Source organism: Symphalangus syndactylus, chromosome 13, assembly GCF_028878055.3.
Source record: "Symphalangus syndactylus isolate Jambi chromosome 13, NHGRI_mSymSyn1-v2.1_pri, whole genome shotgun sequence".
Taxonomy (NCBI): domain Eukaryota; kingdom Metazoa; phylum Chordata; class Mammalia; order Primates; family Hylobatidae; genus Symphalangus; species Symphalangus syndactylus.
In genome coordinates this window covers 86,247,180-86,262,380 of record NC_072435.2, presented here as the reverse complement: position 1 = coordinate 86,262,380, position 15,201 = coordinate 86,247,180, and the positions used below count along the sequence as shown (strand labels likewise).

General features: G+C 34.2%; 1 protein-coding gene across 2 annotated transcripts in view; it reads left to right on the top strand.

Moving 5' to 3' along the window:
• The first annotated feature begins 2,011 nt into the window (after positions 1 to 2,011).
• Positions 2,012 to 15,201, top strand: part of EPYC (epiphycan) — a 42,139-nt gene continuing 28,949 nt past the window's right edge. The window contains exons 1-2 of one of the 2 annotated variants that reach the window (XM_055238327.1): positions 2,012 to 2,108; positions 4,475 to 4,647. In XM_055238327.1, the coding sequence (XP_055094302.1) occupies positions 4,483 to 4,647 (165 nt within the window). In that variant the 5' untranslated portion in view covers positions 2,012 to 2,108; positions 4,475 to 4,482. Of the gene's footprint in view, positions 2,109 to 4,469; positions 4,648 to 15,201 lie in introns of both variants that reach the window. The other variant, XM_055238326.1, reaches the window with a different exon arrangement.

Sequence of the window (15,201 nt, the reverse complement as noted above, 5' to 3'; positions counted from 1 at the left end):
AAAGAGAAATGATTTAAGAAATTAATTGTTATAAGGAAATGTAAAAATCGTATTTATTTGGAGGAAGAAAAGGTTCAAGAATGATCATTTCTGCTTGCAATGCTATACAAAGACAAGTAGTTTGGCCTTTAAATTGTCATGAAAATCGGACTTCAACTGCACAGTGTTCTGAAGCCTAAGGAAGACACAGTTTAAACACCAACAGTTCAACAAAGGATAGTGTCAAAACAATATTTCTGGAAATAGTCTTGTAAGTTTAACCAGAGCCCTCCAGAAAGCAAGAAGCTAGGTAACTCTCACCTCTCTGTCACCTAACAAGGTGCACAGAGTACTAGATCAAATATTGAGGGAAAAGGAAGAAAGTTAGGTATTTTCATAGATACTCGAGAATTCTGTTGTTTCTTCTAATACATTCAGCAGAGCCTACAGCTAGTGACAGATAAATAGGCTTTGAATCAGAAATCTGTGGAACTGAGAGCTAACACTGCCTTTTTGTGTATACTCCTATCCCTCAGACAGACTCAATCATGTCTAGGGACCGGACACAGAGAAAAGCCAATTTGATTTCCTCTTTCTTTGTGTCACACATAGTGCTGTATCATTTAACATCTGAGTCTCAGTAGTCCCATCTGTGGATAGTGGTAAGCACTCTGCTTAAGAATGTGTTGAGGTGATTAACAATCATATATGAAGTCCCCTGACACCCTACGTGGACCTTGCTGCTACAGAGGACAAGCCTAAAAACTTGGATTCAGGCATCTTTCCAGCACTGCTTCTAAAAGTGGCCTTTATATGGTGGGGTGAGACTTCACAGATACCAGAAATAAGTCCCTGTCTCCAAGATGGCCTCTCTCTTTTTTGAGAGGTCTTGGTAGACTTCATACATTACCCATTATCACTGCTTCTGCTCCAAATAAAATTGTTTTTGAGAAAAACAATCCATACTAAGAACAAATCATTAGGAAACAGGGTTGGACGATGGGGATGACGAATGAGAATGCCCTGAATAGATGGGCAAAGACATTTTGAGGGCAGGGAAGATGGGAGCAGAGGCAGGAAGGGGAGTGAGAGAATCCTAAAGACAAACCTTCTTCTCTCCCATCACTTGGCCCAGGAGTAATCCCGCTTTCAAAATTCAATACATCTATTCACTTGCAGACATGAAAGAAAAGATTCCTGAAGCATAAATGAGAACAAAATTCCTAGATTTATCTAAAGTATACCAGAATACAAGATGCAACTTTCACCTTTCTCTAGGACTTATGTAATGTAAAATTGAGGTATGGAAATTTAAAGCATATCTTTTTCTTTTCATATTTGTATTAAAGTTCAATTTTACAAACCATGGAAGTTAACAAGAGCTTAAAATAAAGCTTCTATTCTAAGGAAAAAATGTGTAATTTGATTTATTTGTCTATGATAGATAAAATAACTTTTTTTAAAAAGAGCCCCTTTTCTCCCCAAAACACGCAGATCATATTTATGCATTACTTCTGGACATAATTTTTTTAAAGTTATGCAAAAGGTTCATTTTTCCCTGCTTTGCTATCAAAGCATTCCATGCAATCAAAATAATTGGGATATCTTTTTTTAGTTACCCAATATTAAACAGGTAAGGTTTCTGCAACATATACCAAATTTCACTTAACATTAATGAAAAGTGAAGAAAGCAATTCAAGACTTCAAGTTTTGGGAAAATTATTTCTTATTAGAACTAAAATTCCCATCTATAGTATCACTGTATACATGAACTTCATTTCTTAATTGGTGAATCTGTTATAGGCGAGGTATGTTAAATCCAACTTTTTCCATTAAAAAATTTTAAGGTGATACTTTGGCAATTATAACTCCATTAACATAATTTCAAGAACTTTATATACTATGTAATTTGTATCCTACTGCTTAGTTTGGGTGACTATAAAATAATTTGGGGTTTTTTAAAGACTGAGAAGTATTTCTCAATGTTAGGTTTTGCAAACAGAAAGTTGAGTGTTATAAATTCCACCTCCCACAGACCAGAATTCACATCCATTGGTCAGGGGCACATACCACTAGCTCTGCATCCTCAGTCACTTTGTGCCATTTCATCAAGTCAGAGCCAAAGGTAAGTTTTTATACTTGCTTTCTTCTTGGGTCAGACTTTTTTCCCTACTATAACAACCTTTAAAAAATAATTTAACTTGCCTTAATATCGTCTGGTGAATTTTGATTCAATGGATTTGGTTTGTTATTGACTTTGTATTTATATTATTCTTGGAAAATCCAAAATTTTGAATTAGCTTAGGAATTAATAACGTACAGCAAATAGTTAATCTCAGCAGTCATGACAGATGCCAATAAAGTTATAGTAGTTTCCATTATATGCCTTAAGTAAAGTTTCCTGACACAGACCACATCCTTTGCCAGTATAGACAGGCACTATTGATTGATATTAATTTAAATTTTATGAAAAGGGAGGAAACAGTGAAATTTCAGGAGATTAAAAGTATTGTAATGATTACATGACATTATGCATTTAATTTTTTTTGAGCTATATATTGAAAGTTTTAAATAGACAAATTTTAAAATATTAAGAAATGGTATAAAGTGAACACAAAATTAAAGTTTTAATTAAGAAACTGCATTAAATGCTAACATAATTACTTGAAGAAAGGAATATAAATTGTTTAACTAAACATAGATAGGTGCTCTTTATATTTTTAAGATTCACACAGACTGCCTTATAGTTGATAGCTCTAGGAGTGATGCAAAATGCAAGTAAATTCTGAGATGTAGCCATATGTAATCAAATATAGTATGACATGAGAAAAAAGGCCAGCAAGTGTATAATTTCTTTGAACAATGGAAGTTGCCAGAAACATATAAGGAAAATATTTTTTTTAAGTTGGTAGTGGCTTCTGTTAATATTTCCAACTTGATTATGGGAGAATTGTTCCTGGAAGATTTGCAAACCCACTGCCTTATTAAGTAGGACTTCGTTGGTAATTGCCTACAACAGTTCCAAATCTGCAATCCTGCAAAGACTTCTGCAAAGGCAACTGAAATAGAGGCTTAGTTTATCCAGTGTGAATAAGAAATTTATTTGAAGAAAGCATAGGAGAGCTAAGAAGGAGCTCCTTGTACTGCTTCTTATTCTCAGAGGTATTTCATATCCTTCTGCCTAAACCTGCTTCATAAAGACTTTCTTTCAAGTAACTGAAGGTCATTTTGTCTGCCAGTGCATTCAAGTTTAAAAGTAATATTGATCATGAATTCCCTTTTATATGTATGCATAGGTACTAACACCACAGGTACTGTTCTTAAAGTAAACACAAGAAGTGTGTCCAAAATGTAAAAGCTTCTAAAATTAGACATGCTTGATAAAGAATTTTACAATACTTTGCCTACTCAATAAGGGATCACTAGGTAACATTTTGGTAAGACTAACTTAAATGTTTCAAATTAAACATGAAGTTTTTTTTCTAAACCAAAATGTATTCAAATGAGTATATACAGAACTAAAAAAATAATTAAAATTATAGGATCTTGATTGAATCCTCAAAAAGCATAATGTTATAATGGAAAATAAGAATTGTGCTTATTAAGGAATTAAAAAACAAAGACGGCTATAATCCCATAGGCATACAAGGGAATCTTGCCAAATAGTGCCTTTTAAACATGTATTCCTGTTGGTTCTGAGTTCAAATATTAGATAGCAATTAAGAATTAAGTAAAATACTGAGGTCTAAAGGAAATTTTTTTTCTATTCTATTTCATTAGGAACATTTTGAACAATATTGCATGAAATACTAATGTACATATTAAACAATGTATGTATTTATATATCTAGAGGCTACAAAGAGGTAACAGAAAAAACAAACAAAACTTTGTTACTTTGTTCTGAAGAAGGCCTTAGGCTTAAATGTACAAGAAACAGTTATGAGCCCTATTTTGTTTAATTATTTTTAAAACCCCAATGCCTAAGCCACACTGTGGATCACTGAAATTGGAATTATTTGTGGATATCCTAGTTGTATTACCAGTCAACTCTGTCTCAGTTTCTTCACCTATAAAATGGTATGACAGCTGCAGTCATCATCACCATCATCATCATTATGCTCATCATCTTCAACTTCATATCCCAGAGTTGATGAAGGATCTTAATGTTTATTAAATGGTAAAATTATTAGATGATGAAAAAGCTTTTGTGAATAAGCTCTGTTTTTCTCTATAAAATAAAATAAAATTTTACTGTAATTAAAATATCCACTGCAAAATTAGAGGCAGGTTTGTGAATTAATTTGAACATCTGGTAGCAATGGTCCTAGGAAATCAGATGATTTTGTGTGTTATGTTTATAAATTATCCATGGAAGGAAAGCTACCAGCTTGAGTTCTTTGATATTGACACTAATTTATCATTTCTATTTAGTGCAAACTATTCATAAGTTATCAATTAAATATTTATGCATTTTAATATTTTATAATTAGGAAAGCTTGAAAAATGAAGACATTAGCAAGAATTGTTCTGGGACTTGTCATCTTTGATGCTGCTGTGACTGCCCCAACTCTGGAGTCTATCAACTATGACTCAGAAACCTATGATGCCACCTTAGAAGACCTGGATAATTTGTACAACTATGAAAACATACCTGTTGATCAAGTTGAGGTAATTGATCCTCCTACTCTTGAAACTTTTAAAAGCATGGGATGAGGAATGACTGGGGTCTGTTCTCTTCAAATAGATGTTTGTTTTTTTTTATAAGTGGAAAGATTTTATGATAACAATTTCATATTAACCTTGTCTCCAAAACATGTTCAATCTTTTGGAGGTTAATACCAGAACAGTCTTTTTTTTTTTTTTTTTTTTTTTTGAGATAGAGTCTTGCTCTGTCTCCCAGGCTGTAGTGCAGTGTCGCAGTCTCAACTCACTGCAACCTCCGTCTCCTGGGTTCAAGCAATTCTCCTGCCTCAGCCTCCTGAGTAGCTAGGACTACAGGCACATAGCTAGGACACACGCAGCTAATTTTTGTATTTTTAGTAGAGACGGGGTTTCACCATGTTGGCCAGGATGGTCTTGATCTCTTGACCTCGTGATCCACCCCCCTCAGCCTCCGGAAGTGCTGGGATTACAGGAGTGAGTCACTGTGCCTGGCCAGCCTTTTGTTTTTTTAAAGTTCATGTTATTTACTTCAAATTTTATTGCCAAATTGAACATAAAAATGTATTTCTGTGAAGTTAGAACAGAGAAAATTAGAAAAAGTCAATCAGCAAGGAAAAGTTAAAATGGTATGCATGCAATGATGAGGAAAATTTGGGGTAAAGGAGAAAGATGTGAGACTGAAATAAACCAGAAGAAAATAAAAATACAGAGAAAGAACAATAGTTCGGAACTCCACTGTAGCTCAAGAGTGAATGTGCTTCCCTAAATAACTGATTGTCTCTCTGGCAGTAATGTAGAAATTGGCAAGGTTGTAGCCCGCTCCATAAATCTGATATGACATGTTCCTTATTAAATACAAGGCTTTTAATATAACTAAAGGATACAGGCTAATTTTTATGAATCAGAAAGCAAACAGACCTTGAAATGCAAGAGTGTAACTAATGTGCAACACTGACAAAGACTAATTAACTATAAATAAACAAAAAGAGAAATTATATCACCTTTAAAGGATCATAACATATTTTGGGCAATCTTTAAAGTGTAAATCTTCTTAGAATAACTACTTTTGATAACCAAGCATAGAAAATATTTAGATGAAATTGTATATTTAACTTGTATTGAACTTAGATATATCTTTACTAAGAAGATACTAAAATTTTTCAATATTGTTTATGTTGCCTTATGAATACAAGAGTCAGATTTTCACAATGTGATAGTTTTTAAAAATCTACTCCCCTCTCCCCCTTCTCTCTCTTTCTCTCTCTTACTTTCACCCTCACCCTCTTTTGACCCTCATTTCATCTTTCCCTCCCATTTTTCCTCTCTTTAGTAAAGTTTAGGCTCAATAGCAGATTATTTTTCTTCTGCGCATTTGATTGTGACTCATTTTCTAAGTCTTTATTAATATTCACTGTTTGATTTATTTCACTGTATGGATTCTGTCTGTTAACAGGATTTTCTGTTGAGAATTTATGGTTGATAACAACAGTCTTGCCCTGTGTGACTTCTACATCTCCAATGTGATGCATCAATGTAGAATATAAGATGAAAGTTTTTCAGTGGTTAACTCATCTTCCTTGCTTCTTCTTTCATCTTGCATAAAAACACATTTTAAGAAAAAATTTTAGTGCATTTCTGAATTTATCTATCAAATTAAACATTTTAGTTCAAACTTATTTGTCATTTCCCCCCAAACTATTCCAGAGGATCACAAGAGATTTGATGATCACTGTAACTGAATGTTCTATTTTGAGTAGGTTTTGGGAATGGTTTCAAGGGTGCTGTTTATTCCTTTCACAAGACCAAATACACAATAGAAAAAAACTGCTGTTTGGGATCATGGCTTCTCTAGGCAAAAAAGAAAAAATGACTATATCTGCAGAGCTCTTTTAACCCATCCCTTACCATCAGGATCATTTTCACTGCCCATAAAGCTGTAGGCATTCTCATGAGGTTTGGACATTTTTCATGACATCAAGAAATTTAAGCTAACAAACATATCTATATAAAGATTATTTAATATACAACATTATCTTAGTATCTGTGTTTTCTGGAGCAACAGCTTCCTGTGGAATGCCAAATATAATGTGAAATACCACATATAAAACATTGCATCTTTACATACTTCAGCCTTCACCACATACAAACAACTCTAATTTTACACAGAGTCCTTTCTGAGCAATTTTACTTCAAGCTAAACTTAGAATCCTCACTGACTGAGGGATCCAGAGAGCCACTAACAATCCCTTGTGGTTGACTGAAATATATTAGTTATCCCTTACTTAACATTCCTTGGTGATGAACTCATCATCAGAAAAACCAGTTTGTAGGTAGATGGTATAGATATAGATATCAATAGGCATATACATATGCTATAATAACTCTAATGCACAAAATAAAACCTGTAAATCATTTTAAAAAATATTTATAGGGTAGATCTAGTAACAAGAAATCAACCAACTCACTCATCCATTACCTAAGAAAAAAAGAAATACAAAAACAAAAATATATGATAAAGTAAGTAAGATGACATGAGGAACAAAATTTAGAAGAACTTTAGCTCAGATATTAACAAATTAAAATGAATTGCTTTTCAAACAAGCAAAAAAACAGTACACAATTTCTTATGGGGTGATGTGAAGTAAAGATGATAGATCCAGTCATGTGAATAGATTAATCGAGTTATTCATGACATGAATTTCTTCATGCAGTCCTGGAAGTCCGGATTTCAGTGACTCGTGGTAAGCATATTTATCTCATTTTTATATATTAAGGTGAGTTGTTTCAAATATTCTTGATTTCATATGAAACAATCTGACTAAATACTACTAACATAACCAATATAGGGTACAATTAAAGAAAAAAATCCATGGTAAGTAAAGCACATGGAAAATGGTAGGATGAGATTCTTCATATTTTTTTAAATCTCCAATGGCAAGGGTATATGTTTCTGCCTTTTTCAGCCTAGAATTTATCTCATCTGTAGAATAGAAAACTTTTATTGTAAAATTATAAATTTATAGGATAACTGAACAATGCCTTTAACATATATGCCAGTTTCTTATAAGTTATAAGACTTGGCATTTTGGACTAGTGTAATAGACCCTTGGTTTAGGCTTTGGCAGATTAATTCTTAAGGCCTTTGATGTATGTTGTAGGCAGAATTCTAAGATGTTCCCTAAAAGGCCCATTCCTAGTATACCCATGCCCTCTATAATCCTTAATATCATGGGTATTTGGGGATATCACTTCTATAATTGGGCTATGCTATATGGCACAGCTGAATTTAAGAAAGGGAGACCATGTAAAAGGGCCTGACCTAAACTCATGAGCTCTTTAAATCAGCATCTTGATGTCAGAGTCAAAATTTGAAGCATGACAGAGATTCAAAGCAAAGTGAACTGTATGTTGATGACTTAAAAGATAGAAGGACCAATTTGGTAGGGAATGTAGAAAGCCTGTAAATGGTGAGAGAAACTGATGGCCAGTAAGCATATGCGGTCCTCAGGCCTATAGACACAAGGAACTCTGAGCTCTGCATGAGATGACAGCCATGGTCATCACCTTGACTTTGACCTTGTGAGACCCTTGGGAGAGAAGCCAGTCAGGTCAGGCCTGAACTCCTTACCTACAGAAACTGTGGGCTAAAAAGTGGGTGTAGGTTTACTAAGTTTATGGCAATTTGTTATGCAGCAGTGAAAAAATTAAAACAAGATAGAACAACTTAAAAGTTTTTTATCTGAAAATCAAATTTGAATTATTCCACCGTAAGTGTTGCATTTGTGAGTCTAGGGATTCAGGTGGTCAATAAGTCAAACCATACCCAAAACCCAGGGGAAGAATCCCAGTTGAACTTTGTTGATTTCTACTGATAGTGGTAGATTTGTTGCCTCCTGAGTTGTTGAGAAAGGGTTATTAAGTTATTTGTGTTTGAAAATTATATTCAGTAATATAATTTCAAACTGATGATTTGTGTGATTTATCATGATCTAGAATATCTATTATCCATTGTTTTCTATATTAGAAGCAACTTTTAGACCCAACAATGCCATCAGAGTGCTATATATTACCCAGTACATACATTTATTGGTGTGACATAAAATGGTTGCAGCTTTTACTGCACTTTCATTTTACTCTAGTGCTGTGAATAGGAATTGGTTGTAGGCTATATGATCAAAATGTAGACTTTTTGCTTTCTGATAAACTACAGCTAACCTTAAGTGAGCATTTATTATGTGCTAGGTACTGTTCTAGTCATATTACATATATTACCTCATTTATTTCTCACAACAAAATTATAAATTGCTATTGTTATTCCTAGGGAATAGATGAGGATTTTCAGACAAAGAGCAGTTAAGTAAGTAACTTGACTAAGATTAAAGTTAGTAATTATATATCCTAATAGTGATGCTGTCTTCTCATATCACAAAATAATTTCCAAAAGGGTAATAAAAGACTATTATTCTGCCCCCATTTTCTGTCAAGCTCTAAATTGTTCTTTTAACTTGATATTTGTTTTAGTTGAACTGAATGCCAAGTACTCGATGACTCCTAAAAGGAAAAGAAAAGCCTTTTTCTATGGGTAGATAATGTGAACTAGAGGTAACCTTTATAGATAACCGACTCTGTTATCTAATTATTGTAAGAAAGAATGGCATAAGACTACTTCTAATTGTAAATATGCATTCCTCAACATATATCTAATTTCTGGACTATAATTTTATATTTATCACGTATTTACTAGTCTAGGAAAACATTTTTCCATTTGCCTTAAAGGGTTCATCAGAAAACTGAAAACTGCATTGTTCAAAAGTTGATATTCTTTGAGTGGTTTAAATTCAGATAGTCTTTTTGATGCAGTTTGGTTATTTGATGTCTCCATTTTCATGTTACAGTTTTAAGTTATTTATATTTCATTTTGCTTAGATTGGAGGGGGCTTCAACTTGTTTTCTAAGAACAACATTAGCCCTACCTATGAGTAATGCATTTTTCCAGCAAAGTGCTTGGTAGCAATTTTAAGATGTATAGAGGCTCTATGGAAGGATGTCAACATCCATTCATCCAGTAAAATTTTCTTGGCTTCATCCAGATTAATAAACTCCTCCTCACCTCTACTACATTAATTAATGTAGCCTTATATAATTACTTTTACTTTTCCTGTACTACCCCTGTGTATTCAATAAACACCAAGAAATGTTATACTACAAAGTGCTATAGAGCTGTTAATTGTATTTGCTGTATGATGACATGGAGGGCATTTATAATGACACTAAGCAATGGTCTTTGTGGGGATGTGTAAGAAAAATTTCTCTCAGGTCTCAGTGTCAGATGGGTTACAACTTCTAAAAACAGTTGCTTCCTCTCTGGGTTCTGTATTGGTAACTGAGTGTGCTTGTCATTATGGCTTTCCTGCTCAGCAACCTGGAGCCCAATTTTTGTCTCAGTCTTCCCTGGTTTCATATAACTTCGCCTACCTTTATTTTCTTGTCACTTCAACTACTTACGTAGATTTTTTAAAAGTATTACCATATGTTGTTTTAAAACTGTCCGTATCCTTTCTGGAATGATATGGTATATGCGTTCATCAGTAAATAACAGTAACAATGAATAAAGGAATATCAGTAAAAACTGGTCATAGAAAATTTCTTGCATGAGAGATGCTTTCCTTGATATTACCCTCCAATGATCTTAAAATTGAGGCAAATTCTCTTCCATGGACAGATAAAGTGGCTAGATTGTTTAAAATCATCCTTGTAAAGAAAAGCGCCATAAAATACAGCAGTTACAGATGATGAATTTTTTAAAACTCTAGAAGATTTTTGAAAGGAATGAAAATTATATTTAGCAAAGTTGTAGGAATGGTAGAGAACTCAATAAAGGCAGTTGTATCAATTAAATTTTGAGGAATGGTTTCTTTTTATTTGTCTTTATTATAATATGGTACAGTGCAAACTAACTAAGCCTCAGCACCAAGCAATATACTCCTATAATAAACCTGTGCATGTATCCCCTGAACTTAAGGTAAAAATAAAATTTAAAAAAAAAATAGATAATAACTTAGGAATATATGTTGATGCTCTGTAACACCAGAAATTGCTTAAGGAGAATCAAGCTAATTCCGGACAACTTCCAGAAATCAAAGTACATTTTAGGCAATGATATATAAAAAGCATCTTAACATTAATTTTTCTAAATAAAATAAATTGGTATAGGACTGCATTGATGTTAAAGGGTAATCAGTCTAGGAAATTGTCTCTGTATTTCGTGAACACAAAGTACTTATATTAGTAATATTTATACTATTCTGGTGGCAGAAGATATGCAACACTTATCTTTATATTTTAAAATATATCCTACTTTGGCCAATTTATACAGTATAGTTTCAAGTTTCATACATATGGTTTGCATACTCAACACTTTACGTTGGAAGAAGAAACTTTAACACAATCAGCCTGAATTAAATATCTTTTTCCAGAGTATGTGAAAAATAAAAGCTAATCTCTCTCTTTACTAAAGATGATCTACAGGAAGGGAGGAAAGAATTTTGCTGATGAGATTTTAATATGGTTGTCTCATTGACTTTCCATCAGATTCTTTTAAAAACAGTGTTGAACTATTTAATTCTCATCCTAAGCTATAGTATTTAAGAACCTTAAAAACTTAAGCAACAAAAAATATACAATCATGTAGGCTCATTGGGAAAACAAATACTGATAATCTTTGCCAGTGACTTCTTCATATTTGTATTATATATTATTTATGAGACCACAAACATAAGATAACTCAAATAACTAACCCTGGAAATAAGGTAATATTGTAACCATTTAATAAGGATAACTGCAGAACAGAATTTTGCCCAGAGTTTTCATCTAGTAAGTTTCTGAGTAAAATTTAATCCAGTCTTTTAATGCTAAAGGAGAGAGACTTTGGCCCTGAAAGCCCCCATTCTTTTTCTGCTGCTTCTGTTTAATCTTTACTTCTTTGAGCTGTGTCCAATACTGAGGTTTCTTTTCTCTGAAATTAAGTGATTTGATTATTAAGAATCAGAAAAACAACCATTTCCAAGTGATTACAATTAACACAATATTCAAACATCTCTGTTAGCTGTCAAAGTGTTTAAAGGGGCAAGAGGTAATATGATCCTTCTGAACTGAAAGCTGCTTTGTCAGGAATATGAGGATTGAGCAAGCTGTGCCAAATACATTTCTTCTTAATCTATTTTCAAGATAAAATAGAAAGTAAGATATAGCTTCATTGCCAGGTATTCATGGTTACGGTCTTTCAGATAATTAATGTAGATCACGGAAACAAATGTGAGCACCAGGCTCATGTTTAAAGCAGAATTTCACTGTGCTCAACATATCTATATATCAGTATGTTAAACCCATAAAAATACATCTTTAGTAACTCAGGCCAAACAGTGCAGAGCCTTTTAACGCCTTTAGAAGTCAATTGTTGCCGTAGTGGTAATACAGAGGAGTAGCTTCAAGATTAATTTATTCAACTGTGTAGAACAAATTGAGAGATAGATAAATTCAAAATTTCATTTTGTTTAATGAAAACCTTAATACTGTGCCTGAGTAAAAGTCCAAATATTCTGGATTTCAAATGCGTTTTTTTTTTTTTTTTAAACAAAACAAGGAAGACCAGTAATTTAAATATTATCAGCTGAACATTATCTGCTCTAGGTCTGGGCTTTCTCATTAGGAATTGACTGGTGCAATGGGTATCCTAAATTAAGTGAATAAATAGGTACAGATACTTCCTTTTCAATTTGGCTCTGCTTGAGCACATAACCATTAACACAAATACTAAAGAATAACGGGAGAAACCATTGGCTTTGGGTGTTGCTCATTTCTACACCCATTTCCTCCTCATTGGGAGACAGTCTTGTCATAATGCTGAATAACACAGGGCCTAAAGTCAGACTTCCAGATGTAAGTGCCAGGTCTGTCACACAAACTGTATAACCTTGGGCAAGTCATACAACCTCTCTGGGCCTCAGTTTTATATTTAGAAGATACCTTTTGAGGATTAAGTAAGATAAATATGTTAGCTCTTTAATATAGAGCCTGGTACATAGCAAATGTTTAATAAATGCAAGTAACTTTACCATTGAATCACTCACTCAATTAAAAGCCACTGAAACTTATGTGCTAATGATCACAGATGCCTTAAAGGAAGGGATGAGGTTTGGGCTATGATGAAGGCTAACCCCCATGGTGCTTGGATTCACACTAGATCCACTTACCAATTTTTGCTGAGAGCCAAGAATTCGGGAAGGCAAATTAAACCAAATCTCTTCCTGTGCCTTGGCATTTTCAGTCTAGTAGTCTTATAAGTATTTTCAGCACAATAGAGGAAGTTTAAAAAGACACATATAAGGTATATGTATACAAGATCTATAGCTATCTATTGGAATGTAAGTTTTTATGAGTTCACTCACAAAATGCATATGCTGAGAAATGATGTTCTTGAATCTGTCATTAGCTTTAAACCTGGCAGCTAATCTGAGATATAAAGTATTTACATGTTTATCCATCACCTTTTCTTAACAGTATTTAAGGTTACTTACATGAATAAATGCTATAATGTGCACACAAATTAACACAAAAAAGATGAAAATATAAATCTTGGTACAATAATTTTATCTCAAAATATTATAATAATAAGTGTATTATATATTATTTTCTATTATATTATCTGCTGTATCATATCTTATATATATTACTGATCATGTGTTATGAGGTGACAAATACAAACTAAGAAAGTGAGACAAAGAAAAAATAACAGTTGGGAACATAATACAAAGCCAGGAGTCAGATAGATATATCAAAATTGAAACCATTTTGTAACTCATAGAGATGCATAAAAATAGTAAAGCTTTTCTGGGCAGTAATGCTAAGTTTTAGGGGACCCCTATACTTGCTCCCACTATGTCCTATCTAAATTCAGGATCAGGTGAGAAGGAGAAATGGGATTCACACAGAAATAGAGCTCAAAATGTTCTATTTTATGTTGATAAACGCGAGGTGTACCTCCTGAATTTAATGCATGACTTCAGTGTGAAGCAAGTAAGAGCTTCCTAACACAAAACTTCAGAAATAAACTATGCCATCAGTCACAGGCAATGCTGGCCAGCCACAAGCCTCGGGACAGAGTCTACCCCCATAAATCTTTGTTCATGCAGGGGCAAAATGAAATGTATGCAATTGATAAGACAGTCAAATCTCCCCAAAAGGGAAGGGGAACCACCTGGGGCCAGTTCCTTCTCTCAATCATCAATTAGCTTAGAAGCGAGAAAAGAGATCAACAGAGGATCTAAGAAGAGATTTGATTGTTCCAGAGGAAAGTCATAAGATGGAAACCAACTTGGTTTAGCCTCATCCAGATGTTGGTCAGTTTATGTCCCTTGACTCTGGTCTGTAACCTGTGTACTCAAACACAATTTGGAGAAATGCCCCACTAAGAGTTAAATTATGAAGCCACATTTGACGAATATTAGAGCTGTTCTTCTCTAAGTGTGGTCCCTGAACTGGCAGCATCAGCATCACCTGGGAGCTAGTCACGACTACAAATACTCAGATGCCACTCCAGACCTAGGGAATCACAAACTCTATGGAAGGAGCTCAGTGAACAAGCCAGATCATTCGATGAGCCTATGATTTAAGAAGAATTGAACTAGGAAAATTCTCCCCAATATAATGTTCCTTCTCTCAGAGTAACATTTGAGATCTTTCTGTTTTCTGGCACAGTTTGTAAATATGAAATGTTGGCAGAATCAGTCATCCAGTCTTACCTGAAGTTTTTCTTTCTTTCTGAATACTTGAAGGCTTTGAATTCCCATTTTTGTGCTAAGACCTGTCTTTCTGGCACTTGATGCTGCATGGCATATGTGTTCTATCATATGACAGACTCTCTAGTGAGCAAGTATTTTCAGCCAGAGGATTCTCCAGCCTGGATGTTATATGCCCAGTGGCTTCTCCCTTTCCTCCTGCTATGGATTTCAAGAAGTCTACCTCTCAGAGAGTTTTCTCCATTCCCCATGCTTTTGTCACCTGAAGCAGGAATTTCTAATCCCCTGGCTGTGCAGTTCTTAACAAGCTTTGAGGCCTGTCAGGAACCAGGCCACACAGCAGGAGGTGAGCGGCAGGCCAGCCAGCATTACTGCCTGAGCTTGACCTCCTGTCAGATCAGCAGCAGCATTAGATTCTCATAGGAATGCAAACACTATTGTGAACTGTGCATTCAGGGGATCTGAGTTGCCTGCTTCTTATGAGAATCTAATGCCTGATGATCTGAGGCAGAACAGTTTCATCCTGAAACCATCCCCAGTGGATAAACTGTCTTCCACAAAACCAGTCCCTGGCGCCAGAAAGGTTGGGGGATACTGATCTGAAGAATCAACTTCAGCATATTTTCGAGCTGAAGTTGCTGTTGATATTTTTGAAGTCTGTGCCCCAAGGAGCCTAGTAAAAAACGTACCACATTCTCCTCAAGACTTTGTTCAATAGTTCAATGTTCCAGACTTAATTAGTGTTTCTGTCTCCTACATCCTA